Source organism: Heptranchias perlo, chromosome 22 (assembly GCF_035084215.1).
Source record: "Heptranchias perlo isolate sHepPer1 chromosome 22, sHepPer1.hap1, whole genome shotgun sequence".
Lineage (NCBI taxonomy): Eukaryota > Metazoa > Chordata > Chondrichthyes > Hexanchiformes > Hexanchidae > Heptranchias > Heptranchias perlo.
In genome coordinates this window covers 33297822-33324601 of record NC_090346.1, presented here as the reverse complement: position 1 = coordinate 33324601, position 26780 = coordinate 33297822, and the positions used below count along the sequence as shown (strand labels likewise).

General features: G+C 43.1%; 1 protein-coding gene across 1 annotated transcript in view; it reads left to right on the top strand.

The window, feature by feature from the left end:
* The window catches only part of xylt1 (xylosyltransferase I), a 222886-nt gene that overhangs the window by 179573 nt on the left and 16533 nt on the right, over nt 1-26780 (top strand). The window contains exons 6-9 of the mRNA XM_068003219.1: nt 7015-7231; nt 12122-12298; nt 17249-17511; nt 26077-26272. Coding sequence (XP_067859320.1) covers nt 7015-7231; nt 12122-12298; nt 17249-17511; nt 26077-26272 — 853 coding nt within the window. The remainder of the gene's footprint in view (nt 1-7014; nt 7232-12121; nt 12299-17248; nt 17512-26076; nt 26273-26780) is intronic.

The following is a 26780-nucleotide window of genomic DNA, read 5'->3' as shown; positions in this document are numbered from 1 at the left end:
CCCCTCGGTGACCAGCATCCACGCCACCTGCTTCTTCCCCCAAAAAGCAACATGGAAATGTGAGTGGGAGTGCAGGGCCTGGGTCCCTGGTGGATTTTCCCGGGAGGAGAAAGAGGAGGGGTGGCGAGAAGATGTGGGAGGAGTTGAGGTAGGAGAGGAAAGAGAAGGAGGAGGAAGTAGGCAGGAGGCGAAGAGATGGAGGCACAGAAGGAGAAGAATGGGTGGAGAAGGAGGAGGAGATAGGAGGAGGAAGGGGATGAGCAGGATGAAAGGAGAGATTGAGGAAGAGAGGGGAGAAGTGGGGAAGATAAGGGGAGAAGAGAAGAGAGGAAAGGCATGCCTTTATTTTGACCATATAGGCATCGTGACATTGACAAAAGATGATTTGCAGCCAAAGACTGACTGAGTTGATGATGTATACGCTTGCTAGACTATTCAGAAGAAAGAGACAAAAATTATGACAGCAGAGTGAAACAATACAAAGACCTGGACCTGCCTAAAGAGTTCATGAATCTTGATGACTGCATGAAAGATAACAATAAATATTGCAATAAAAGAAGATTGAGAAGATTGCTGTTATATTCAACATTTTCAATACTTCACATAAATATCAAAGGTATATCTTTGACCATCTGATTTAAATGTTCTCCTCAAGTCTGATTGCCAGCCTCTTATTTAGCCATTTTGGTTTTGTTTTGCCATGCACCCTTTTTAACTCTTTGTACATACATAACTATTGTATGGTCTGATATATATTTTTGTGCAACTGGCTTTGTATTCAAAGTCATCCAAATCTTCTGGCCAGAAGTCACAATGTAACAATAGGTTGTTTAAAATCTGCTACCAAATCCTAAATTCAAGGAATCTGAGAAATCTTTGGGAAAGGATTTTTCTTTCCAGTTCTATGTGAAAAGCTACATGTCCCTTGTGTAATTGAACATCAGAGGCAGTCTGCACTGGGGGCCTTTATACCCCAGACAGAAACTTAAACATATGTTGTGGTTCAAATTCATTAAACACTTGAATGGTTGGAATCTTCTGAAAACATACAAAGCTCTTTTCTTCTTTCTCTACATCACATAAAAGCAATTTAAGGAGACATTTTAGATTGGGTTAAAATAATTATAGGACTCTATTGACTCAGAAAGCAATTGGAAAGAATTTACACCGGTTGCATAGTTCCAATAATGAAATGCTGCTCGTCCTCCTGCAGAATAACTCATACTATTCATTCATTGTAGATCTTTGTTTTCAATTGCTTTAGTGGTGTTTCCAATTGTACAGAAATGTTCCAGCCAGCAGCGTAATAGTCACGATCAAGCTGCCTTTGACTTTTGCTTTTGTCGGTTAATTAGTGAGATTTATAACTTAGTAAAAATCTGATAAAATTGCCCTGCGCTGTATAAATTTCATGAGCAGGATGCACTACAAATGTAAAATGGCACTGATTTTTTTTTAAAAACCTGAAGTCAATGATGCAAACCAAAATCAAGGTTAATGCTGTGCTTCTTGGTAAATCCTTAAAAATAGTTTTGTGCTAGTGAAGAGTTTGAATCATAAATGTAGATTCAGTACTGTATTTCCTAGATGTACTTAGCTTCAGATAAAATGTGCATCCGATTTAGAACATAATTCCAACAGACCAAACCATTTCCGTTTGCTCCGATGATGTAAAATTTCAATGGAATAAATAATTTCCCTTTACTTCCATTATGTAGAATTCTTGATCCAAGCATAAGGCTTGTATAATGATCCAAGCACTAAAGTCTCCTTAAATGCTTATAATTCTCGGTGTAGTCTAGTCAACCCACTGACAAGCAATGTCGAAAGAGAGAAAACGAACTTCGAACTGAGGAGACAAAAAGCAGCAAGTCCAGATAGAATGGAGCTGTTCGAGTTGTTTAGTTGTCTGTGACTTAATTTCATTTTACATCACTTGCCTGGAGAAACAACTGGAGCAGAAATCATCAACTTCAACTGGTTTCCTTGGCCTACAAATACTACAAAATGCTAATTAAAATTATTTTGTTTTAGTTGAAAACCTTCCACAGCTGTTATAAATAGAATCTGTCCTGACCAGCAGTGTGAAATGAACAGTCTGCCCCCAGGAGATTTATAACACACTTAGAACTTATCCAGTCAGCCCCATTATTGGAAATATTTATCACGTGTTATGGTCATAAATCCCCTTCATATTTAAAAGTGGTTACGCATACAATTCCTCTTCTTTTATAGCAGAGCAATGTAGTAGAAATAACGCAAGTGCTGCATAGAAATCTTTTAAAAATAACTTGCGCTCATCAAGGTGAGAGATGTTAGTGCTGCAGAAAGGAATTCTTCCCATTTCAAGTACTTTGGGGCTGATTTTATCATAACCTGTAGCGGGAATGGGGTGGGTGGGCCGTTAAAATAGCAAAAATCAACTTACTGAGCCCGTCCTGCCAGAAATCTGCTGACCGCCATTTGAACTCGGGAGCTGACTGGTGGAAAACTCACCTGCCGGAAACAGGAGGTTGTCTCATTAATAAATACAAATTGGGTTCCTATGATGTAATTTAGACTCTGACGTGATTTTAACTGGGCGGGTCAGAGGTCCCATCCTGCGGCCAACATGCTGAGTAAAACCTCGTGGGATTGGCTTCACAAACTGACTGACATACTGGAAGCAGTATTTAAAGAGATACTTTGTTTCAGGCACTCAAATCATATGGATTTGTGTACTGTGGTGCTAATTGGATTTCCAAGGGATTTGAGTTTGGAGATTGCATGTTTCTGATTTTTCTTTGCTTTTCTCACCCTGATTAAGCACTCACTGCTGGTCATGGGCGCCATTTTGCTTCTTTGATTTGGATGGAGGAACAATTAAAGGAAGAGGAGGAGCAGCAGCCTCAACAACCAGGTTGATCAATAGACGGGCCTGTTAGAACACAGCAGGTCGGGGAGCCCACAGGGTCTATAAGAAGAAAGAAAGACTTGTATTTATATAGTGCCTTTCACAAGCTCAGGACATCCCAAAGCTAATGAAGTACTTTTGAAGTGTAGTCATTGTCATAATGTAGGAAACATGGCAGCTAACTTGCACACAGCAAGGTAACCCAAACAGCAATGTGATAATGTGCAGATAATCTGTTTTAGTGATGTTGGTTGAGGGATAAATATTGGCCAGGACAATCTATGTCTGAGGAGCACTTCACCAGGATGCTGTTGCTGACCTATGGAGCCTCTTGCAGCAGGTTCTGTTACCTGTTGGACCAAGTGGCCCTGCTTTGCCCGCAGCTGTCAAAGTCATTACTGCCCTTAACTTTTTTGCCTCTGGCTCTTTCCAGGCTGCTACACCTGGACATCACCTGCATCTCCCAGTCTGCACAGCTGCATCAAGCAGGTCACCAATACCCTCTGTGACAGAGACAACCTGTGATTACCTTCCCCTTGAACGCCAACAGCCAGAATGAGATTTGCAGCAATGGCTGGCTTCCCTCATGTACAGGGACATAATAGACATGCACTCATGTAGCTATCAAGACACCAGAAGACGAGCCATGAGCTTTTGTGAACAGAAAGGGCTTTCACTGCAACAATGTACAACTGGTGTCTGATCATCGCAGAACGATCATACAAGTCGGTGCTAGTTTTGCTGGTAGCTGCCCCAGTGCCATCATCCTGTGACACCCATCCATCCAGGAACGTCAGAGGATGGCTCCTAGAGGACAAGGACTATCCCCTACACACAGCTGATGGCACCCTTCCGCAACTCCACCACAACGCACCTGAATTAGCTCAGGTATAATCACAGCCATGGGACTACCAGGAACATCATAGAATACACCAGTGTCATTACCAGGAACATCATAGAATACACCAGTGTCATATTGAAGCAAAGGTTCAGGTACCTTGTTCGCTCTGGGGCCTCCCTACAATATGGCCCAGACAAAATGGGCTGCACCATCGTAGTATGCTCCATTCTGCACAACCTGGCACTGCAAAGAGGATTGCAGTTGGAGGAGGCAGAGTAATAGGTAAAGGCATTATCTGACGAGGAAGATTTGGATGAAGACGAGTGAGAACCAGAAGGAGGAGCAGCACAATGCATTGCAGCTAAAGAGACTGGGCAGTTAATGGAACAGCACTTTCTATAGCATACTCATTTCCCTCCCCTGAAAAGCTACAGAAAGCCCCATGTTTCCTCCTTCATCACTCTCTTAAACCTACATTAAAGAGCATTGAAACCATTCAGCCAACTTTTTTATCAATGACCTACTGATAATGCAGACTAAGAAGCTACAATGAAAAGACACTGCAGACCAAAGTACCAAATGTGAAAAGGTGGTTAATTAGTGCGAAACACAAGAATTGCCTTGGGTTGATATTCAAGTGCCAACCCATAGTGTTTCTCTTAAAAGAATGTTTACTGCCTCAGCTGCTCCTACAAGGCACTCCCCCAGTGGCTTCAGCAGAGCTGGTGGAAGGCTGCTGTTGCTCATGTTAGGACCCTTGAGATACTCGTGGCCGGCTGTAGACTGCAGTTCTTCAGCTGCTGCCAGTGCTTTCTGGCACCATGGTGGGTATTAGTTGAGGCAGTGACGAGGGAGCAGACGTGCTGACATTCTGAGAGGGAGGGCAACACGTACTGTTCCCATTGCGCCACTGCCACCTTGATGGGGCAGTGACTCATCACTCCCAATAATCTACAGGAGAGCAGACTGCAGGAGATGAGTGACTCTTTGAAAGGCCCTATCTATTCGGGCCACCAGTCTCTTCGCGGTGGATACCTGTCTCTGCAAGGTGGAGCCCGGAGTCTGCATGGTAGCTGTTTGAGCTTCCACGAAAGAGACAAAGGCTGTGCACATTGACTCCTGTTGTGAGGACCCAGCTGCAGCGTCTCTGGAAGTGGCTGCATGCTCCAAGATGCCCTGGGAGATAACACCGCACAGTCTTGAAGCGGACTCCTCCACACTTCCAGCCGTGGTGCTGAAGCTCCCTGGCAGGGCCTTCCAATACCTGGTATAACTGCTTGTGAGAGGCCAGCAGTTTTATTTTTATAGCTGGAGCCCCTGAAGTCCTCATCCGTGTTGTCCTCAGCAGAGCTGGGAGAGGACCCCGCCATCCGGAGAACCGTCTCCTGGGCTGTCCCTACCACCACTACCTCCTCCTGTTCATTAGTGCTGGGTGCGTCACTGCTTGCAGAATCTTCCAATCCGTGTGCTGGTACTTGGGAATGCTGGAGTGTGTGACACTACTTCTTCTGAAGGATTGTCCTCCACCGAGCTGCCCTCTTAAGGGGCCTGTGGCTGTTGAGAAAGAGAGAGAAAAGGAAAAATAGTTGGGATGGCTCTGAGAGGCTGGACAGTTGCAGATGATATGCATCACGATGCATCTTGATGTAGTCAAGCTGGCTGTGCTTGTTTCTGTGCTTCATGAAGGGGTACAAGTAATAGTCAGAGGCCCTGTACAGATATAGGTTGCCAACTCTGAAGGTATCCCTGGAGGTTTGATCACGTGATGTCTGCAAATGTTATTGCATTTACCTTAAAAAGGTTGGGTCCCCTGTAGTTGAGTATCTTTGCGTGTGGTTTCTTGCCAGCAGCTGTTGTGTGAGAAGTTCAGAGAAGCAGGAGGCCACCCGTGAGCAGGTGAAGAAGGGATAACGAGGGCGGGTTAGGAGGGATTCGCAGGGGGAAACCAGAGGCGGGAGGAACTTTGATTCCACCAGTAACTATTGTAACTCACTGAAATTGCACCGATAACTAGTAGTAATACTGGTAACACTCAGATTCCCCTTCTATCCAACAGTAATACAATAACTCACTGATAGGATAGCGGAACATTATACCAATTGCTACCAGTTACATATAGACTATCAGTAACTAGTATTAATCCTATAACCTGCTGATATTCATCCAGAAACTACAACCAGAATCCCCTTGCACTGCACAAGGTGCAGTCAGGCTCTCCAGTCGATGCCATTTTTAACAGGTCCCATCTCTTTCCCTCTCTCCTTGGACTCTGGTTTGGACTCAGGTTCTGTGTGAAGGTGACAACTCTGAACTGGGAGCCTTGGTCAGAGCCAATCTGTACTAGGACTTCACAAATCAAAATCGGCCGGCACGTTTTGGAATAATAGCCCTCAGTCCAAAAAACCTTCCTTCTACAATGAAGTATTAGCCTAGATTGTGTGTTAGATTCTCTGGAGTCAGGCTTCAGCCCACAACCTCCAGAGTTAGAGGCAAAGAGTGTTACCTCTGAGCCTAGGCTGATATTTGGAGCGTGGAAAGTTATACAGAGGGTCATTTTAACCTAAACCGCCCAGTGGGAAACTGACGGGCTCGGGTCAGTCACCAATCAGATGGGATGTAGAACAGGCGGCCGACCCAACCTCGTCAATTTCCCGCTGGGCAGCTGAAAGTAACCCCCATAATGTCAGTAAAAGAGAAATACATTCCAGAAATGGGAGGGGGCTGGAAATTGAATAAGATTATTGTAGTGTAGAAAGTGTTTTGTACATTGTCGGTTTGCAGCAAAAGCTTAAACACTACACGTAGTATCTATTGCTTTCCAAAGTATTTTGTTCACACTACATTAAAAGTAAGTGACACAATCCTACGATGTGATATTGCATATGGTGCAATAATCTGTGAAGACTAGATTATGGAACTTCTCCATTAATTCCTTGAATTGTTATGGTCGACTATATGGAAAAAGATACGGATTGCATGTATATCTCCAGAATTTTTGATGTGTTTAATGAAGGAGACGAATTGCCATTTTTCTTGGTTTCATTAAAATTTTGTTTACAGCCGAATTCCAGTAGACAGCATTAAAATGCTGAACTGTTCCAATAGCTGAATGTAATGATACATGAAATCAGAACTTTCCTGTTTTATCTGGTGTGTGTGACCGGGCCCTAGTTTTAACAAGGTGTTTATTTATAGCTGTCTTGCTAATTGCTGCTACTATTCACGGTTCATCTCATGATCTCTTACTTTTCTCCCCCTCTCTGTTCTGTCCTCTCCTCAGGTTCATAAGAAAGCAGGGTTTAGACAGGATTTTCTTTGAATGTGACACGCACATGTGGCGCCTAGGAGACAGGAAAATCCCAGAAGGCATCACTGTGGACGGTGGCTCTGACTGGTTCCTCCTCAATCGAAAATTTGTGGAATACGTGACCTATTCAGAAGACGAACTGGTGACGCACATGAAGAGATTTTATGCCTACACCCTGCTGCCAGCTGAGGTATAATAAAAGAGAAACAGAATTGCTAGATTCCTCAGTGTCTCTTTTTAAAAAAAAATGAATTGTGTCTCTCCACGACTGTTGTCTTTAGTTATTAATATGGCTGGGCTTTTAAACAGGTAACATTTTTTGATTTAAAAATTAGGTTAATAGTTTACTACATTTTGAAACCCCTGCCACATCAACGATCTGACAGGCATTATCCATGGGCAGAAAAAGGTCATAGGAAGTGCTTGCTTTGGTAGAATAAGACCCTGTGCTGCTCTACTTGCAGCTTCCTTTGACCACATGGTTTGCAGCTATCTGGAGCACTTCATATAGTTTAGAATATTCTGGTCTTTTCAGGTCCACTGTAAATAGTTTCAGTTCTCCCTGCTATGGGAATCTCCACATTTTTTTAATTACTTGGTCACATTTTCATAATTATGTGTCTTGAATTTTGAGTAAAGAGTTTATATTTTTTCAGAAAAAAAAGTGTAATGCCAAGTTAGTTAATTTATCGAATGGTGTAAATCTTCAGAATTGTAGCCAAGCCCCAAAATATGCCTGATTGTATTCCAGCTTGCCTGAAGGTTTTTTTCCCCACTGTTTAGATCCTTGGGTAGTACATTCCAATAAGATATGTATTTATACTTCTTTTTGGTATATGGCTCTTAACACAGCAATAATGTTCCAGAAATTCAGCATGAAATACTAGGCTCATTTCAGCAATGAGCTAGCCTGGATAATGTCTCCAGTAAGCACAGCACATACAAATGGAAGGGTGTAACTATAATAGAACTTTACAGATGATCTGATGATGTTAAAGCTGTTCTAGTTTCATATTGAGCAACTGCCCCAGAAATGGACCAGTAGCAGTCCCTTCTACGTACTGTGAAATTTCTGTGGTTTTCCATCATCATTTGTTTTCATATATTAATGAAACTAACATGAGAAAATTAGAGGAAGGGCACAGTTAACTTGTGAAATATATTACCTCACTTCACAGTCATAATTATCACTGTAAATACCCGGGGTAGTGAAAGCTCTGCTTTTAATTTAGGCCGGAAGTGAATAATTAAGCATATGTCTTTTCTAATTCTTATTTTTTTTGTTAGTCCAATATAGAAAAAGTAAATTCTATGTTCTACCAGATATTTATATCCTGTTTAAAAAGTCTGTATTGTCCTAATCATTAGTGAGTTGCACACCTCTAAACTTACTCAGATATGCTTATATAGATTGTATTCTTTACTCTTTCCCCCTCCCCATTTACCCATAATTTTTTTTATCGCCATTTAACCCTCACGTTCACAACTTCCGTGAACTATGTACTATGTCCCAGGACTATGTGCTGACCCCATCTGCAGATATCTTCATGAATGATGTCCAAATCACTGGTACAATCAGTGCGGACATTCCCTCCCTGACAGTTTCCTTCCCACCAAGCTAAGAGTGGGGGATCTTGCAGCTGGGGAATTCTAATTCTAATTTTATAATCTGTAAACATCTTTGAAGCTTCCACTGTGCCATGGAACGGAAGCACACAGGCTTACTCCCGTGATTCCTGTAAGAAAATTCCAGATCTCTGCTTCGCAGAAGTGATGGACAAGGATCAGGGGGAAGTGATGGACAAGGGTCAGGGGGAAGTGATGGACAGAGACCAGGTGCAGGGAGGAAGTGAAGGACAGGTGCCAGGCCCAGGGGGAAATGATGGACAGGGCCCAGGCCCAGGGGGATGAGGGAAGGAGTACTGAATGGAGACCAGCCACAGGGTAAATGGTAGACAGAGGCCAGGCACAGTTTTGAAGTTTTGGATAGAGACCAGGCATGGGGAGCAAACACTGTTCAGAGGCCAGACATGAGGATGAAATGCTAGACAATGGCCAGGCAGAGGTGGTGGGAGGGGGAGAGGTTGTACAAGACAGATGCCAACCTCAGGGCAAAGTGGTAGACAGAGGCCAGGCACAGGGGATGAGGGGAGGAGTACTGAACGGAGACCAGCCGCAGGATAAATGGTTGACGCAGGCCAGGCATGGGGAGCAAGCAATGTTAAAAGGTCAGATGTGAGGATGATGTGTTAGACAGAGGCCAGGTTGGGGGGCTGGGGGTAGGGAGGCGAGGTGAAGTTGTATCAGACAGAGGCCAACCACTAATCCTGGCCAGAGTGGCCAGCTAAGGCAGGAAGTGTTGGACAGATGCCAAGTATTGAGGAATTGCTTGACAAAGGCAGGGTTCTCCCCATAACAGAGGAGACAAAGTTTGGAGAATGAGTTACTTCTGACCAACTCACACACCTGTGTTTCAGAGTGAGATAGACAGAGACCTGAGAACATAGTGCCAGCCTATCCTATTAGCCAGGGAGTGAGTTGTATTATAGCAAGCCCATCCTGAAGAGTGCGTTAGAGACTCTGTTTTGTGGCCAAGATAGGTAATCAAACTTGAATTAGGGTGAACTTGCTTTGAATGCCTCTTTGCTTGACTTTCTTTTCCTGTTTGAACAGCAGCTGTTAGTGGAGAAGGAGTAAAGCAGAGGAGAATGTCAATTGTATTCTCCTTTTGCTACGTGTCATTTGTTATTTCCAGGGACCTATTTAACTGTAGTAATTGTGACAATTGGAATAGTTTCTACTGAATGTTCTAGTTTCCATCATCCGCCACAATCATTCATGTAGAAGCAAAGGATGCTGCTGGTGAGAGGTGAGCTGTGAGGATTATCTGAATAACCTCTTTGTAGGATTTGCTTTCAAATAAATCAAAATTCAATCTCGATGGATAGCAACAAAAACTGAAAATGCATCTTTACAGAGAGCAAATATGTTAATGTCTCAGGCTATAGCCGAAAGATGAACTTGTCTGTTCACTCCATAGATGCTGACCGACTTGCCGTGTGTTTCCAGCAGTTTCTGTTTTTGTTTCAGATTTCCAACATTTGCAATTATTTGCTTATTTTTAAATGGTCAGCTTTTGTTCGTCCTTGGATTTTTTTTTTTTGCTTGTTTAAGTAAAGGAAAGAAAAAGTTTTCCAGTGAATCCAGACAGGAAAAAGGTATGAACCACACACCTGCTTAGTCCGTGCTCTTAGGTTGCACACATGGACACAATGAGCGAGAGATTCACAATCAGGCTAAGATCCTGTGTAGGTCAAAGGTCACCAGCTAACGGCATCCCCTGTCACTGATCCTTGTCTGAATACTACCCCTTGAAGGAAATGTCACCATTTCATTAATATGAAATAATGCTTTAGCCTCATTAGGTAACAACCTTAACTCTGTGGTAGCACTCTCGCCCCTGAGTCAGAAGACGACGGGTTCAAGTCCCACTCCAGAAACTTAAATTAGCGCATATATAATAACATTCTAATTATTATTACATAATCCAGGCCAGTACTTCAGTGCAATACTGAGGGAGTGCTCACTGTCAGAGGTACCATCTTTCGCATGAGACGTTAAACCGAGGTCTTATCTGCCCTCTCAGATGGACATAAAAGATCCTAGGGCACTATTTGAAGAAGAGCAGGGGAGTTCTCCCAGTGTCCTGGCCAATATTTATCCCTCAATCAACATCACTAAAACAGATGATCTCATTGCTGTTTGTGGGACCTTGCTGTGCGCAAATTGGGCTGCCGCATTTCCTAAATTATAACAGCGACTACACTTCAAAAAAGTACTTTATTGGCTGTAAAGCGCTTTGGGACGTCCTGAGGTCTTGACAGGCGCTATATAAAGTCTGTCCGTCCTTATTACAACACAACGCTATAGGCCCCTGGGGATTTCTCTTTAAGGCTGATCTTGCAGGTACAAGGGCAAAGCCAAATGAGGGAGGGAAAAATACATAGAACTGTGTCACTTCTATTTTCAGCTAACTGTACCGCCCAGTCTCCAATACCACAGTGTCCATGTTCTTATTTTTAAGTTAGGATTTCAGAATTTCAAATTTTCAAACTTTTTGCACAAAGAGCATCAACTCAATTAGCAGTTAATGTGGTCTCAGTCCCCAGAAACTGCTTTTAAAACATATCAGCTTGTAGTGTGCATCCTCTTAATACTGAGTACCTGGGCTTGTCTTTTCCTATAGATCTTGTACAGTAACAATTTATATACACATTTTCTACCATCAACCCTATCCCATTTTCTCCCAGTGGCCTTTTTATTCATTATGTTGCTTTGGACTGATGGACGATTAATAAGGGACACAGAGCAACAGGTAATTGAGTACATTTTGCTTGCTCAAGTGAAAGCACATAGCTGTATGGATTCAGTCAAACTGTTCAAGTGTAAAATCCATATTCACTGGCCTTTCGTTTAATTTTGAGGAGGGGGTGGGTGCAATATTTTGGGTCATACACCATGTGATTTGAACATGGATTATAGCTGCTTGAAAAAGCCAGGCCAATACTTTTTAGACTGACAGCTAATATGGTTTGATTCAATACCAGCAATCTTGTATGTAACTATGCTCCATGTTCCATTAAACTCAATAAGAATGAGATTGATCAGAAGCTGAGTTTGCTGCTCTGTGACACAATTTCAGTACAATATACAGTCATGTGGGCATCACACTGGCAAAAATCAAAACTAATTAAGCTCTCTCTACTAATGTAGCTGTCTTGACTTAAGTAAAGATGACTATTGGAAAATGATGCATAGACTTTCTGAGAAATGTTAAACGCTGGGACAAATCACCTTATTAGCAGATGCCTTCTTCACCCATTATTTATTCATTATTATCTTAAAACCGTAATAAATTAAAAGGTTTGCAATACAATTTTTGTCAACCTTAATATTTTATTGTCCCCTCTGATCATGAAAAATGCAGGATACGTCATGACCTAAAGAAGTGTTGTGTAAGATATCTTCATGCAGCTGGAGTGTTTCCAAATGCTAACATCTCATTGCCTTTCTAATCCAGTCCTTCTTCCACACGGTTCTGGAGAATAGTCACCTCTGTGAGACAATGGTGGACAACAACTTGCGTATCACCAACTGGAATCGGAAGCTAGGCTGTAAGTGTCAGTACAAACACATTGTGGACTGGTGTGGCTGCTCTCCCAATGACTTCAAACCGCAGGATTTCCATCGCTTCCAGGTAGGCTCAAGCTCAGTAACAAACATGACTACAACTGGTACTGCTATTACTACTACTACTACTATTACTACTAATGATACTACTACTATTACAACAACAGCTTACATAGTAGGCCTGAAGTTGTGCGGCCATTCCCTTGAACTCCCACCATAATTCCAACGGGAGTTCACCAGAAAGGGTCACAGTCATACAGAATGCCATTCATGACTTCAGTTAGGACTGTTTTAGTTCTGTGGGAAGGCAGAAGCCAAATTGGAGGGACTCAAGTAGGGAGCTGTGGAAGGGTTGGGAGGCGACAACACGTACAAAGTACTTGAGGAGGAAAGGGAGGTTGGAGGTGGAGTGAAAGTTAGCGAGATCAGAGAGGTTAAGGGTGTTTTTTCTGAGGAGGGAGCGATGACAGCATTTTTAAAGGGAGGGGGACAGTGCTTAATGTCAACTGGCATAGGGACTAGGAAGAGAAGTTGGGTGGTCAGGAGTTTAGTGGGAATGGGAGCAGAGGGTAAGTCTCATGGATGAGATGAGCTTAGGACTGATGGGGGAAACCGGAGAGAAATGGGGCTTCAGGGCTAGAGTGGGGAGGGGAACTGGGGGTTTGTCTTGAGGGCAACAGCTCAATAATGGGTTAGATCTTGGTGACAAATCCATCAGCTCCTCCCACTTGTTAATGGTGATGGTGGATGGGGCAACAGAGAAAAAGCTTTTGAGGCTTTTTTTTATTCGTTCATGGGATGTGGGTGTCGCTGGCAAAGCCAGCATTTATAGCCCATCCCTATTTGCCCTTGAGAAGATGGTGGTGAGCCTTCTTCTTGAACCGTTGCAGTCCGTGTGGTGAAGGTCCTCCCACAGTGTTGTTAGGAAGGGAGTTCCAGGATGTTGACCCAGCGACGATGAAGGAACGGCGATATATTTCCAAGTCGGGATGGTGTGTGACTTGGAGGGGAACGTGCAGGTGGTGTTGTTCCCATGTGCCTGCTGCCCTTGTCCTTCTCTGTGCTAGAGGTCGCGGGTTTGGGAGGTGCTGTGCTGAAGTGCATCCTGTAGATGGTACACACTGCAGCAACGGTGCACCAGTGGTGAAGGGAGTGAATGTTTAGGGTGCTGGATGGGGTGCCAATCAAGCGGGCTGCTTTGTCCTGGATGGTGTCGAGCTCCTTGAGTGTTGTTGGAGCTGCACTCATCCAGGCATGTGGAGAGTATTCCATCACACTCCTGACTTGTGCCTTGAGGGTGGAAAGGCTTCGGGGAGTCAGGAGGTGAGTCACTCGCCGCAGAATACCCAGTCTCTGGCCTGCTCTTGGAGCCACAGTATTTATGTGGCTGGTCCAGTTAAGTTTCTGGTCAATGGTGACCCCAGGATATTGACGGTAGGGGATTCAGCGATGGTAATGCCTTTGAAGATCAAGGGGAGGTGGTTAGTATCTCTCTTGTTGGAGATGGTCACTGCCTGGCACTTGTCTGGCGCGAATGTTACTTGCCACTTATGAGCCCAAGCCTGGAAGTTGTCCAGGTCTTGCTGCATGCGGGCATGGACTGCTTCATTATCTGAGGGGTTGCGAATGCAACTGAACACTGTGCAATCATCAGCCAACATCCCCATTATGATGGAGGGAAGATCATTGATGAAGCAGCTAGGACACTGCCCTGAGGAAATCCTGCAGCGATGTCATGGGGCTGAGATGATTAGCCTCCAACAACCACTACCATCTTCCTTTCTGCTAGGTATGACTCCAGCCACTGGAGAGTTTTCCCCCTGATTCCCATTTTACTAAGGCTCCTTGGTGCCACACTCATTCAAATGTTGCCTTGATGTCAAGGACAGTCACTCTCACCTAACCTCTGGAATTCAGCTCTTTTGTCCATGTTTGGACCAAGGCTGTAATGAGGTCTGGAGCCGAGTGGACCTGGCGGAACCCAAACTGAGCATCGGTGAGCAGGTTATTGGTGAGTAAGTGCTGCTTGGTAGCACTGTGGACGACACCTTCCATCACTTTGCTGATGAGTGAGAGTAGACAGATGGGGCGGTAATTGGCTGGATTGGATTTGTCCTGCCATACCTGGGCAATTTTCCACATTATCGGGTAGATGCCTGTGTTGTAGCTGTACTGGAGCAGCTTGGCTAAAGGCACGGCTAGTTCTGGAGCACAAGTCTTCAGCACTACAGCCGGGATGTTGTTGGGGCCCATAGCCTTTGCTGTATTCGGTGCACTCAGCCGTTTCTTGATATCACGTGGAGTGAATCGAATTGGCTGAAGACTGGCTTCTGTGATGGTGGGGATATCGGGAGGAAGCCGAGATGGATCATCCACTCATCATTTCTGGTTGCAAACGCTTCAGCCTTGTCTTTTGCACTCACGTGCTGGACTCTGCCATCATTGAGGATGGGGATGTTTGCAGCGCCTCCTCCGCCCGTTAGTTGTTTAATTGTCCACCACCATTCACGACTGGATGTGGCAGGACTGCAGAGCTTTGATCTGATCTGTTGTGAAATCACTCAGCTCTGTCCATAGCATGTTGCTTCCGCTGTTTAGTATGCATGTAGTCCTGTGTTGTAGCTTCACCAGGTTGGCACCTCATTTTTAGGTACGCCTGGTGCTGCTCCTAGCATGCTCTTCTACACTCCTCATTGAACCAGGGTTGATCCCCTGGCTTGTTAGTAATGGTAGAGTGAGGAATACGCCGGGTCATAAGGTTACAGATTGTGCTGGAATACAATTCTGCTGCTGCTGATGCCCACAGCGCCTCATGGATGCCCAGTTTTGAGCTGCTTGTTCGTAGAGAAAAGGAACCTGGGGTTATCTTTACCCTCTAGGATAATCATAATAGTGCAGTGGGCAGTTTTGGCTGCAGACAGTGATGATTGGTAGCATTTGATATCGTCAAGCCAAATTTGACAGTGGATGAGTATGCCAGTTGTATGCAGTTGTGCTCAAGTTTGAGGAAGCGAAGATGAGTGTTGTGCTGGGGGAATGACCAGGATGGGAGTCAGTAAAGGTTTTGTTATGGATAAGGGTAATGTAAGTAGAGATGAGGGAGCAGTTCACCAAATTGGTATCATGGTGCAAGGCTCGGTAGTTGGGAGTTTGAAAGTGTAGTTGTACGTGACTTGTGGAAGAATTTTTATTCAAAACATTGATAAGAGAGATAAAGCAGAGCAATGCCCTGCACTATCACTGAAGCTGGTCACAAGATCAGGCACTGTGGACAGCAAGCAACTGGACTCTTCATGCCTGATTTTAACTGGGAAAGCAGCAGCTGCCCGGCGAGCGGGATCAGAATTCCGGGTAGCAGGAGGCTGACGGCCGGCAACAAAAAACGGTCGCTGGCAACAAGGTGAGTTGAGGAGAAGAGACTTCGAGAGCGCCTCGGGTGAGGGAAGGGGGAGAAGCCTGGGCATGGGAGGCCTAAGCTTTCCTAGTTGGGCCTGGTGGTGGATATTGAAGTCTCCCACCCAGAACACATTGTGTGTCATTGGTTCCCTCAGTTCTTCCTCCCAATAGTGTTCAACATAGAGGAATACTGATTTGTCAGTTGAGGGGGTATTGGTAGGTAATCAGCAAGATTTTCCTTGGCCTTGTTCGACCTGAAGCTATGGCACCATGGGGTTCGCAGTCAATGTTGAGGGCTCCTATGGCTAAGCCCACCTGACTATATACTACTATATCTTCACCTCTGGTGGATCTATACTGCCAGTAAGACAAGCAGTGTGTCTTCCAGCACTTTTTGTGGGCCAGGTCGAGCCAGGCCCATCAATGAAGCCTTCAGCCACCCCTCACCCGATCGCGGGCCTCTCCCCCCAGCCCCGATCGCGGGCCTCTCCCCCCAGCCCCGATCGCGGGCCTCTCTGACTTCCCGATTGCCGGGGACCAGCCCCAAGGGTCCCCGGCTGCGGCCTCCTGCCGCTGGTTTTCCTTCCCGGGCAGGAAACTGAGTTAAAAGTGTCAATGAGTTTGGCAAAACCTCCACATCACTGGCCTTGCCAGGTTCTTCAGCTGTTTTCAGCCTCTCCCTGTCCCTCTCCACCTCCCCATAAATATCGGGCCTAAAGTTTCTGAGTGAGAGCCAGGAAAAATAAATGATGAAAACAAGGCTTCAAAAATATTTTAGGACAAGATTACACCTGAATTAATAGATTCAGAACATACCTATAGTTTCTACACTTTCATTTCTTTTTAAAGTACAAGTACAAGTATCTCCTTGTTGAATGTTGTGGTTTTAAAGGGGCATTTAGATTTTCACTAAGTAATTCCCAACAATTAAAACATGTCACTGAGATAGTGCCGCCTCTGGGCAGTAGATGTATCCCATTGAACAGAAAATAGTTACCACCTCACTGCCAATGTTTGGCTCTTTTGGCAATCAGCATACCATTTTAAGATTATCATTTCTTGCTAGGGGTATTTTGATGGCTGAAATGTTGAACATCTCAAGCATATGAAGCATGGAGTCCTAAACATGGAAAATATTTTTCTAAACCCTTCCTCCCAACCATTGCCGTTCAAACATGCTCATCCAGCAATGTTTCTACTCTGTTGAGGACACAATACAGTTCATTTTTTGGGGTATGGGAAGGTCACATCTTTTTAACGTTTAAGAGGTGAACAGGGCAGCATGTAGTGGTTCTGCCATCTCCCCCTGTTTAGCTTATTCTGTTCACACAAGAAGTAACGAATTACCATCAGTGTAAGCGTATGGTGAAAACTGGCAAAGGCACAGAGAACCCAACTCAATCCAGTGAGAACTCATCACCCAGTGGAAAATCCAGGCCGTTGTGTTGCCTGACATAACCCTTTCCTTGTAACTAATATTGAGCAAATGTTCCCATTTTCCAGATTGGTTTCTCGCACAATTTAGCCTTTGTATCCTTCAGGGACATGGCCACATTCATCTTGCCATCACACATGTTTATAGACAGTAAGTGAAAATAATGAGCTCTTTTTATCCGCACAGCAAACTGCAAGACCAACTTTCTTTGCTCGGAAGTTTGAGGCTGCGGTAAACCAGGAGATCGTTGGTCAGCTGGACTTCTACCTGTTTGGGAACTACCCAGCTGGCACAACAGCCCTGAAAGCATACTGGGAAAATGCATACGATGAGCCAGATGGCATCCACAGCATCAGCGACATATACCTGACCATGCATCACTCATTCAGTCGTCTCGGCCTGAAGAGAGCCGAGTCTTCCTGGCATTCGAATGAGGAGAATAAATGCAGGTGAGAGTGAAGCGGCAGCTGACTGCTGTGCAACTTGATAAAACTGTGTCAAAAATTCAGCTATATTAATGGAATTGTTGAAATAATTTAATATAATGAGATTTTCAAGCTTTTTGAAAGTATAAGGGGTGTCCCTCCTCAGAAACATGACCTTTTGTTCCCACATATAACCCCAGCTGCTGTACAAAGAGGAAAGACTGTAAAGAACTAAGTTAACGATAGAACTTCCATTTATATTGCACCTTTCATGACCTCAGGATGAACCAAAGCACTTCACAGCCAGTGTATTACTTTTGAAGTGTAGTCACTGCTGTGGTTTATGAAATCGCAGCAGCCAATTTGTGCAAACAGCACTGGATAAATGGCCAGATAATCTGTTTTGATGATCTTGGTTAAGGGAGAAATATTGGCCAGGACACCAGAACTTCCCTGCTCTTCTTTGAATAATGCCATGGGATCTTTTTCACCCACCTGAGAGGGAAGATGAGACCTTGATTTAATGTATCATCCGAAAGACAACACCTCTGACAGTGCAGCACTCCCTCAGTACTGCCTGGAAGTGTTAGCTGAAATTATGTGCTTGTGTCCTACAGTGGGGCTAGAAACCACAACCTTCTGACTCAGAGGCGAGAGTGCTACCACCGAGCCATGGCTGACACCCTAGTAGCTGCTTTGACTGGCTATAGTGTATTGCTTGCTATGTCTGTTTACTTCTTCCTGTGCGGTGACATTACTTCACATGCTTGATGTGTTATCAATGGCTCCTTATCATGCAGCATCCGCCCCACAGCCACCTGAGAACTGCAGTACAATGTGTAAAGCACAATAGTACAATATAACATAATTACCATTTGTGAAGAAAATCGGGTTATTAAATTCCCTGGAATTATCTAACCTCCTTCTTACACTTGCCTCTTTGTACTGATATGAAAGCGATCCTGAACCCATATAGTTGCCAGTATAAACCAAGAGTATGAACGTGCTTTAAAAACCTACCTGCAATGCATTTATAAGTTTGAAAAACTTTCATGCCAGTGTGACTGAAAAGTTCATGGTATCACCTGTCCCTGAACAGTAATTGACATAGTGGTTATTATTTTGTTATGATTATATATAATTACACAATGTGAGATTTCTGTGGAATATAATCCATGTGAAGAGTGAGACCCCAGTATTTTGCTGTCTCCCCCCACACTCCTATTTTGCTCCTACCCAGTTTGAGACCTAACTCCGGCCCCCCCCCGGCATATCTGAGGTATTGCAGGCTGTATTTACACAGCTTGCGTGCCCCTGCCTATTTAGACTGGCTGTCTGAAAGCAGGTGGAAGTCCTGATCTGCCCGAGTTCCAACAGCACTGTCAGAATTCTGGGTTTAGGAGTTTAAAGAATATCATTTTTTGTACTTTTGATTGGAGACCTACAGAGAATATTAGTTAGTCAATGGATTAAAATGGAATAAATTTAATTGCATTTGGTAATTCAGTTGAGAGCAACACGCGGATATATTTCCCCTGTTCACCAAGGTTACAAAAGAAAAGTCAGCTTAAGTACAAAGCAGGTTTCATCCCTTAATGCTTACGCTGACTTTTTCATTAACATTAGAAAATGGAGAAGGATACCTTGTGATGGTTCCCATCTGATTCAGCCCCCAGTGCCCATAGACCGCCTTATCTCCCCTGCTTTGAGTCCCGCTGCAAAGATCAATTTAAAAAACAATATACTCTTCACTGCTCTGACATGTAGTTCATTCATTAGCAGACAGCCAGTACTTATCATCTCAGTTGAGTTTATTTGATTCCAGGCTCTGAGCCTCAAGGTTTAGATTGGATTCCCTCACCATCTTTCCATGGTGCTAAGTCCAAGGGGTCGATTTTAATCCCAAGCAGCTTTTGGGGGGGCAGGGCGAATGTGAAATGCACTTGCTGGCCTAAGTTTCAGGCCCAGGGTATTTTAACTCCTGGGCCTCATTTAAATGCCGCTGTTCCACTTCCCACCCGTTCCGGCAGGGAAAGATCAGGCGGCCCTTGGGAGGGTCTCACAGGAGAGAAGGTGGAGATTCCGGGGCTGGGAGGCCACAACTTTCCTTGTGGGGCCTAAAGGAGCACTCTTGCTCTTCCTAGCCCCACAAAAGGAAAGTTTCACACTTACCTTAGAGCACCTCTTCCGTCTGCAGACCTGCTTCAGCCTGGCAGAAAAACCATGGAGCCTTCTCTGCTCAAGCTCCAGTTAAAATATTAAAATTGATGCAATAGTGCCCCTATTTGCATAAATTCATGAGGCCCCCACCTGGTTTCCACTAGGTGACTACGGTTAAAATAAACCACGGCTGTGGTTAAAATCAACCGTCAAGTCCTTTGAGACTGCAGCTGCATCTACCTGAACTTACCAGCAAGTGGCATCTGTAGTCTGAAAAGGACAGATCCAGGTATATTTGAATTGGTGCCATGTTGAACTCTCGTCACCGTACTGAACTTCCACACAAGTGTATGCGCTCAACATTACCAAGAGGTACTTCCAATGGGTGTAGAGGTTCTCGTGAGTTTATATGAAGTTATTCAATGCAATTAATGTTTTCATATTGGTTTTGTTTAGCCAATAGCAGAGTATTTGATAGAATAGCTTATGTAACTGAATGGGGCAGAATCTGTTTGAAAATTTGAACAACAGGGAATGGATGATTCACTGATTGGCTGTAAAGCGCTTTGGGGCGTCCTGAGGTCGTGAGAGGCGCTATATAAATGCAAGTCATTCTTTCTTCTTGATGAATCTCAGACTGACAAAGCTGCAAGCATGAAGTTAATTATCCAGCTGCTTTGTGCCGACCTCTCTGAACACTGAGCACTCTGAATTGTGGCTTCTGTTTTCTCCACTGAAGCCCATCACTAGAATACCACAGTACAGATATCAGGTGACAGAAGAAGTCTGGTGCTGGAATGTTGACTTGGCTGACTTTGAATAAGGGGGAAATTCCAGTCTAAGTGTTCTGCAATTGAAATGTAACCTTTAAACAGTTAAGACTCTTCTAATCCCAATAGTGCTTTTAGTCCGTTCTTTAAAGTGAGTTTAAAGAAGAGTCTTGTATGGACATGTGGGAATCATTAAAATCATTTTCCTGTCCTTTCCGGTGCTACTCTTTGGCATGTCTGTAGGTGATATATGACGCTCTGCAAAACTAATAAGAAGTACCAGTAGATCTACCCTGGCATTGGTAAGAATGACTTAAGAATCGGCCTCACCCGCAGGCTGCACTGGCAGTAGAGAGATCAGACTGGCCAGCTCCATAGGGAAGGATCACACAGGAACTCAGGTTAGGTGGGCAGGGAAGGAGCACATAGGGACTCAACGCAGGTGGGTGGACTCTACATACCGAGAGGCCTCATGTACAAAGACTTGAAAGGTTGGCATTGGTGGAGAGCCTAAAATGTCGGGAGACATGCCCAGCAAAACAAAGCAAGCTCCTGGAAAGAAACAAAACTCAATTGCCAGGCCCCTGAGAAAGAGTAAGCCTCTTGAGACAAATATTAATGGATGGATTTCCAACAGGACATGGGCAATTTTATGAGTAAGTTTACAGGTTTTTTGTGAGTTATATAGGTTTTCATGTGTTTAGTATGTTACGAGTTTTATTTCTAAGTAAGGAATCTGAAAAACTTGAATGATTTGAATGGTTCATTTTATTTTAGTTGTTGGTTTCAGATTGGTAGTGGTAGCTTTTCCTACCTCCCTAGTGACAATTAAGTATTTGAGCAAATCAGTATGATTAACTGAATAGCCACTGGTTAAATAAACTAATCGTTATAGTAAGGCAGCTGATTTACAATGATACAGACACACTAGACCTGGAGCATACTGATAGAAGACTTTATATTATATAGATATAGATGTGTATATTTATTCCAAAAGTTCACAATTATGCAAATATTAGATTTCACGCTTTATTATTTGAGCAGCGATGGTAAGATTGTGACTTTCAAACTACATCCTGAAACTTTAGGGCTCCAAAATTCCTCTTTTCATGAAAAGGTGAAAAAAGCATGTTTTCTCCTAAACTATAAGAACACAAGATAAACCAAGGATTAGCAAAAGCCCATTGAATTCCCTCTGGTACTCTAGCTCTCCCAGCATTTTGAACATCCTCAATGTTTTTTTCCTTAATACCCTGTCTAACAGATTATTCAAACATTTATCTCTCTTTGAGTAAAGAATTTACTTTTCAATAATTTAAATTTATGTCCTCTGGTCCTACTTTCCTGGCTTACTTTGAATTAATTTTCTTGCTTCACCTTATCTGTACCACTTAATATTTCATTATATCTCAATGGTCCTCATCTAAGCATCCTTTTTCTAGACTGCAGAGCTCAATGTTCTTTAATATTTCCCCATTATCTGATCCCCTTTATATTTTGGATCAATCTTATTTCTCTTCGCTGCCTTCTCCAAAACATGTGTATGTTTTAATTGTGGGTTGAACAATGCATTGTAAAGCCATAGCATAAATTCTGGATACTCTTGTTCAAACTGTAACCCAGTGTTCTATTAGTTTTTAATTGCTTTGCCACATTGTCCAGACATTAAAAGCAATGAGTGAGCCAACTATTATTCCAAAGTCCCTTTCTTCGTCTCCTTGTATTAATTCAATTCCATTCACTGTATACTTAAGACATACATTTTTTCAACCAATGTACAATATTTTACATTTATCATTTACCATTTGTCTGCCTAAGTTAATAATCCTTCCTCTTCTAATTAGTCAGCATTTCTTAACCTTGCTTACAGTCTGTTACCTTCACTATCTGGGGAAAACCAAAACTAGGGGCCATAAATATAAGATAGTCACTAATAAATCCAGTAGAGAATTCAGGAGAAACTTCTTTACCCAGAGAATGTGGAGCTCGCTACACAAGGAGTAGTTGAGGGGAATAGCGTAGCTGCATTTAAGGGGAAGCTAGATAAACACATGAGGGAGAAAGGATTAGAAGGATATCCCGTTAGGGTTAGATGAAGAGGGTGGGAGGAGGCTCATGTAGAGCATAAACACCGGCATGGACCAGTTAGGCCAAATGGCCTGTTTCTGTGCTATAAATTCTATGTAATTCTATTTTTGAAGTTACTGCTATAAAGGTACCCCTCCAACCTGTCCTTAGAATAGCTTCTATTATTGTACCTGTCATTGATGTTAGGCTTATGGGCTGGATCAGACTGATTGCTTGCTTCCAGCACCAAGGAACTTAAAAAGTGTCCAATGATTTATTTTCCTGCTGGTAGTCAGTGCCCCATGCATTTCCTCCATAGTCTCCTTCAGAACCCTAGGATAAATCCAATCTGTTGGTCCCTTTAATTTACCAATTATCTTTGCTACACTAGCTTCAAAATCCTCTAGGATATTGGGTTTACGACAGAGTTAGTGTCATCCTCTTTGGTGAATACTTTTAGAAAAAAATCATTTAATACTTCATCAGTTTCACCAGCAGTTTTATCTTTTAGATTCTAACTTCCTCTAATTACTCTTTTATTGTTATGAGACTAAAAGAATATTTCAGTACAGTGCTGAACCCATTGTACTATAGTTATCCCTGGGGCCTTTCTGTACGACTAATATCGCAATCTGTTTTAACAAACTCCTATATTCCTCCCAGAGTTCCTCCTCCTCCTCCTCCTCCTTTCTCTCTGTAGCTTTTCCTTCCTCTCCTTTCTACCTGTATATTAAAGATGATTCTATGTCCCGATGTTCCCAGAGGGGACTGCTATTTACACGGAGCACATCCCTGGGAAACAGCAGGATGCATTCTCTGCAAGCACTGCTTCCTAATGGGAGTACCTTATCACAGAATTATCCTTATCTTCTATTATTCCCATTTTAATTACCATGTTCATCTATGGTTGTTTAGTTTATATTTGCGTATCTTGCGTATATTTAACATTAATTAATTTCCTTTAGCTCATTCCTTTAAAGTTTGCCTTTCTAACGTCTATTTTCTACCCTGGTCCTCACTGCTGTTGATTGCCAGATAACAATTGTATTGTGATCACTAAGAAAGTTACCCCGATCACTCATAAGAATTCAATCTAGAAGCGAGTTACCTTTAGTGGGGTCCATAACACAATGGCAATCTTCTAACTGATGCTCTTGCCTCACTTCCATATGGTATTCCCAATTCATATGGGAATAATTGAATCTGCCCATTAATACAGCATTATTGCCCATACATACATTTCATATCTCATCGTAACATGTTTCATTGTACTTAGCAGACCTCTATTCTGAATCCTGCTTTCAATTTGCTTGTCAACTTAACCTAAACTATTGAAATACTGTCTCTTCCCATGGGGCTATCAGTTCAGCATCCTTCATTTTTAACTTATCCCGAAAATATCAGGATGTCCCTCCTCCTCCTCCTCCTCCTTTCCCGAACACCCTTTACTTCTCCGTATTGAGTTCACCCCTGTCTTCTGCAGTGTTTATATAATCCCTGTATTTTCATAATATCCTGCTGCTGTTCATGGTTCCAATTCAAGTATCCGATTCTAAATGCTTCTAATGTGGTCTACCCTGACGTTAATGAACTGCTGACAATATTCCAGGAACACACAGTTATCAACCATGCGATTTCTAAGAATGTGAATTTCTTAGCAGAATAAAAAAGTAGCACATGTCAGAAGGGTAGTGGAAATCTGGAACACTCTTCCCCCGAAAAGCGGTTGAGGTTAGGTCAATTGAAAATTTCAAAACTGAGAGTTAGATTTTTGATAGGCAAGGGTATTAAGGGATAAATGGAGTTAAGATACAGATCAGCCATGATCTAATTGAATAGCAGAAGAGGCTCGAGGGGCTGAATGGCCTACTCCTGTTCCTATTTTCCTAGAATGCCTTATAATAGTGATCCATGAACACTTCTCAAGCAGCCAGTGGGCCACCTCTGCGCTCCAGGGTGACCCTCTCCTCCTCCCTCAATGGGAGATATCTGGCACTGACCACTGCACCCGTTCTCATGACCAGAAAACTCCTCTGCACTATTCACTTTTTTTTTTCGCTGCAGGGGCTATACTTTGAAATGTTCCCTTTAGTGAAGTTCACTAACACCAGCTTTGACCTGGAGTCACGTTCTCACTTTTCGATTTAACTCTGTAGCTGCAAGAGTTCATCAGAATGATTTTAAACAAGGTCTTAACAAATGAAAATCGGACTTCTTACTTTTTGCTGGCTTTTTTTTCTCCTTTTTTTGGAGGGATGAGCACAGCAGTTGTCGCTTTCTCTCAACACGTTTACTCATGTCTGCTTGTTTGCGAAGATGAGGAAACACACAAGTGTCAGGCCTAGCTATTTTTCACAAGTTGCTTTATTGTAATAACTTAATAGACTTAATTCAGGGACAATTCAAGGGGTGTGCAACTAACAAATAATCCATGGCTTTTAAGAAGTAAAAATCATATTTTGTTACTTGAGAATTAGGATTCTGGCTATTCTTAAGTCTTTAATTTCAGGTTCTTGCAGACTGCACTTCTATTGCACTTCAATTAGAAACCTAAGGAGCCAGTGGGCATTGGCATCGTAGAAGTGTCCTCAAAGCTCCAGCATTGGCACAGTCTACACATCTTCAATTTATTGACTTAATCCAAATTCTCATTACCTGTGGATTTTGGCTTCAAAGCAAACTTTCCACTTCATGTCAAAGCAAATCCCTTTTTTTCAATACTTAACATTGTTCAAGGGAAAAAGGCTAGTGTATGTCCATAGAATAATGCAAAACAGTACCATTAAACTTCCCTTTTCCTTTATTTGGCCTTGCTGTTCTCTGTAGAGCTTTCTAAATCAAGCCAGTGCATGTTAACTTAGCAGGAACCAGTTGAAAGAAAACAACAGGGATTAAAAACTCTTTCCCATTTCTGGGGCTGTTTATAATGAGCTGAGTCCTAAATGGCTTTCGCTGTGCTGTTGGAGTCTTTATCCTAAAGGCCGAATTGTCTACCTGAACACTCATTGTTGACTGGGCTTTTTCTTATTTTATGGATAAAAGAAAGAAAGAACTTGCATTTATATAGCGACTTCAGGATGTCCCAAAGCACTTTAAAGCCAATGAGGTACTTTTTTTTAAGTGTACTTTTTTTTTTAAGTGCAGTCACTGATGTAATATAGGAAACGTGGCAGCTAATTTGCACACAGCAAGGTCCCACAAACAGCAATGAGACAATGACCAGATCATCTGTTTTTAGTAATGGTAGAGGGACAAATATTGGCCAATACACTGGGGAGAACTCTCCTGCTCTTCTTCAAATGGTGCCGTGGAATCTTTTATGTCCACCTGAGAGGGCAGATGGGGCCTCGGTTTAATGTCTCATCCAAAAGACAGCATCTCTGACAGTGCAGCACTCCCCCAGTACTGCACTGGTGTTAGCCTAGATTATGTGCTCAAGTCTCTGGAGTGGGACTTGAACCCACAACCTTCTGACGTAGAGGTGAGAGTGCTACCAACTGAGCTACAGCTAAGTTGGTTATGGTTATTAAAAGTCCACTGGATGTGTTCTTTCACAGCTAACGTTTTTCTCTGCTCCCATTCTTTGTTCTAGGTATTATGCCATGGGTCACCCGGTCTCTGTTCATCTCTACTTTTACGCTGACCGGTTCCAAGGCTATCTGCTGAAACACCATGCAACAAACCTGGCTACGAGCAAACTGGAAACACTGGAGACTTGGGTGATGCCGAGAAAAATGTTTAAAATTTCTAATCCCACCAGTGACTTGGCACGGTTACAGTTTGCTGAGGTAAAAGGACAAAAACAAACCAGAGGTTTTTTTTTTAGGACTTATGAAGGAATTGTCTCTCCAAATTGGAACTGCTATATCTGCCAAATATTTAATTATTTTAAATTCATTTCAGGCAGCGTGCCCTCTTGCAACCTGCCCAGGACCAACATCTTGAATGTGAATGGAATATCTAAACAGTGCTTACATATTCCCATCCATAGCAGCATTCAGCACGTTTTCTACAACAAATTCAATAGGCTAACAAGTGCGACTCTCATTGCAGCTGCTGTAGGAGAATGGTGGCAGCTGGGAACAGCTGGAATGGGGTCATTGATTTGCTTACTTTAAAAAGATACAATATAGACAATTTTTAAAAGTGCAGCTTAAAAAAAATTCTATCGATATTAAATTGGTATGTCCTGTCACCTGTCAGCATTCCTAATGGAGACTTCCACACCCATTATGTTTTATATTGCCTGCGATGCCTGTTGGTGGTGCTGTAATAGAGTTTTCCCCTTTAAAGCAC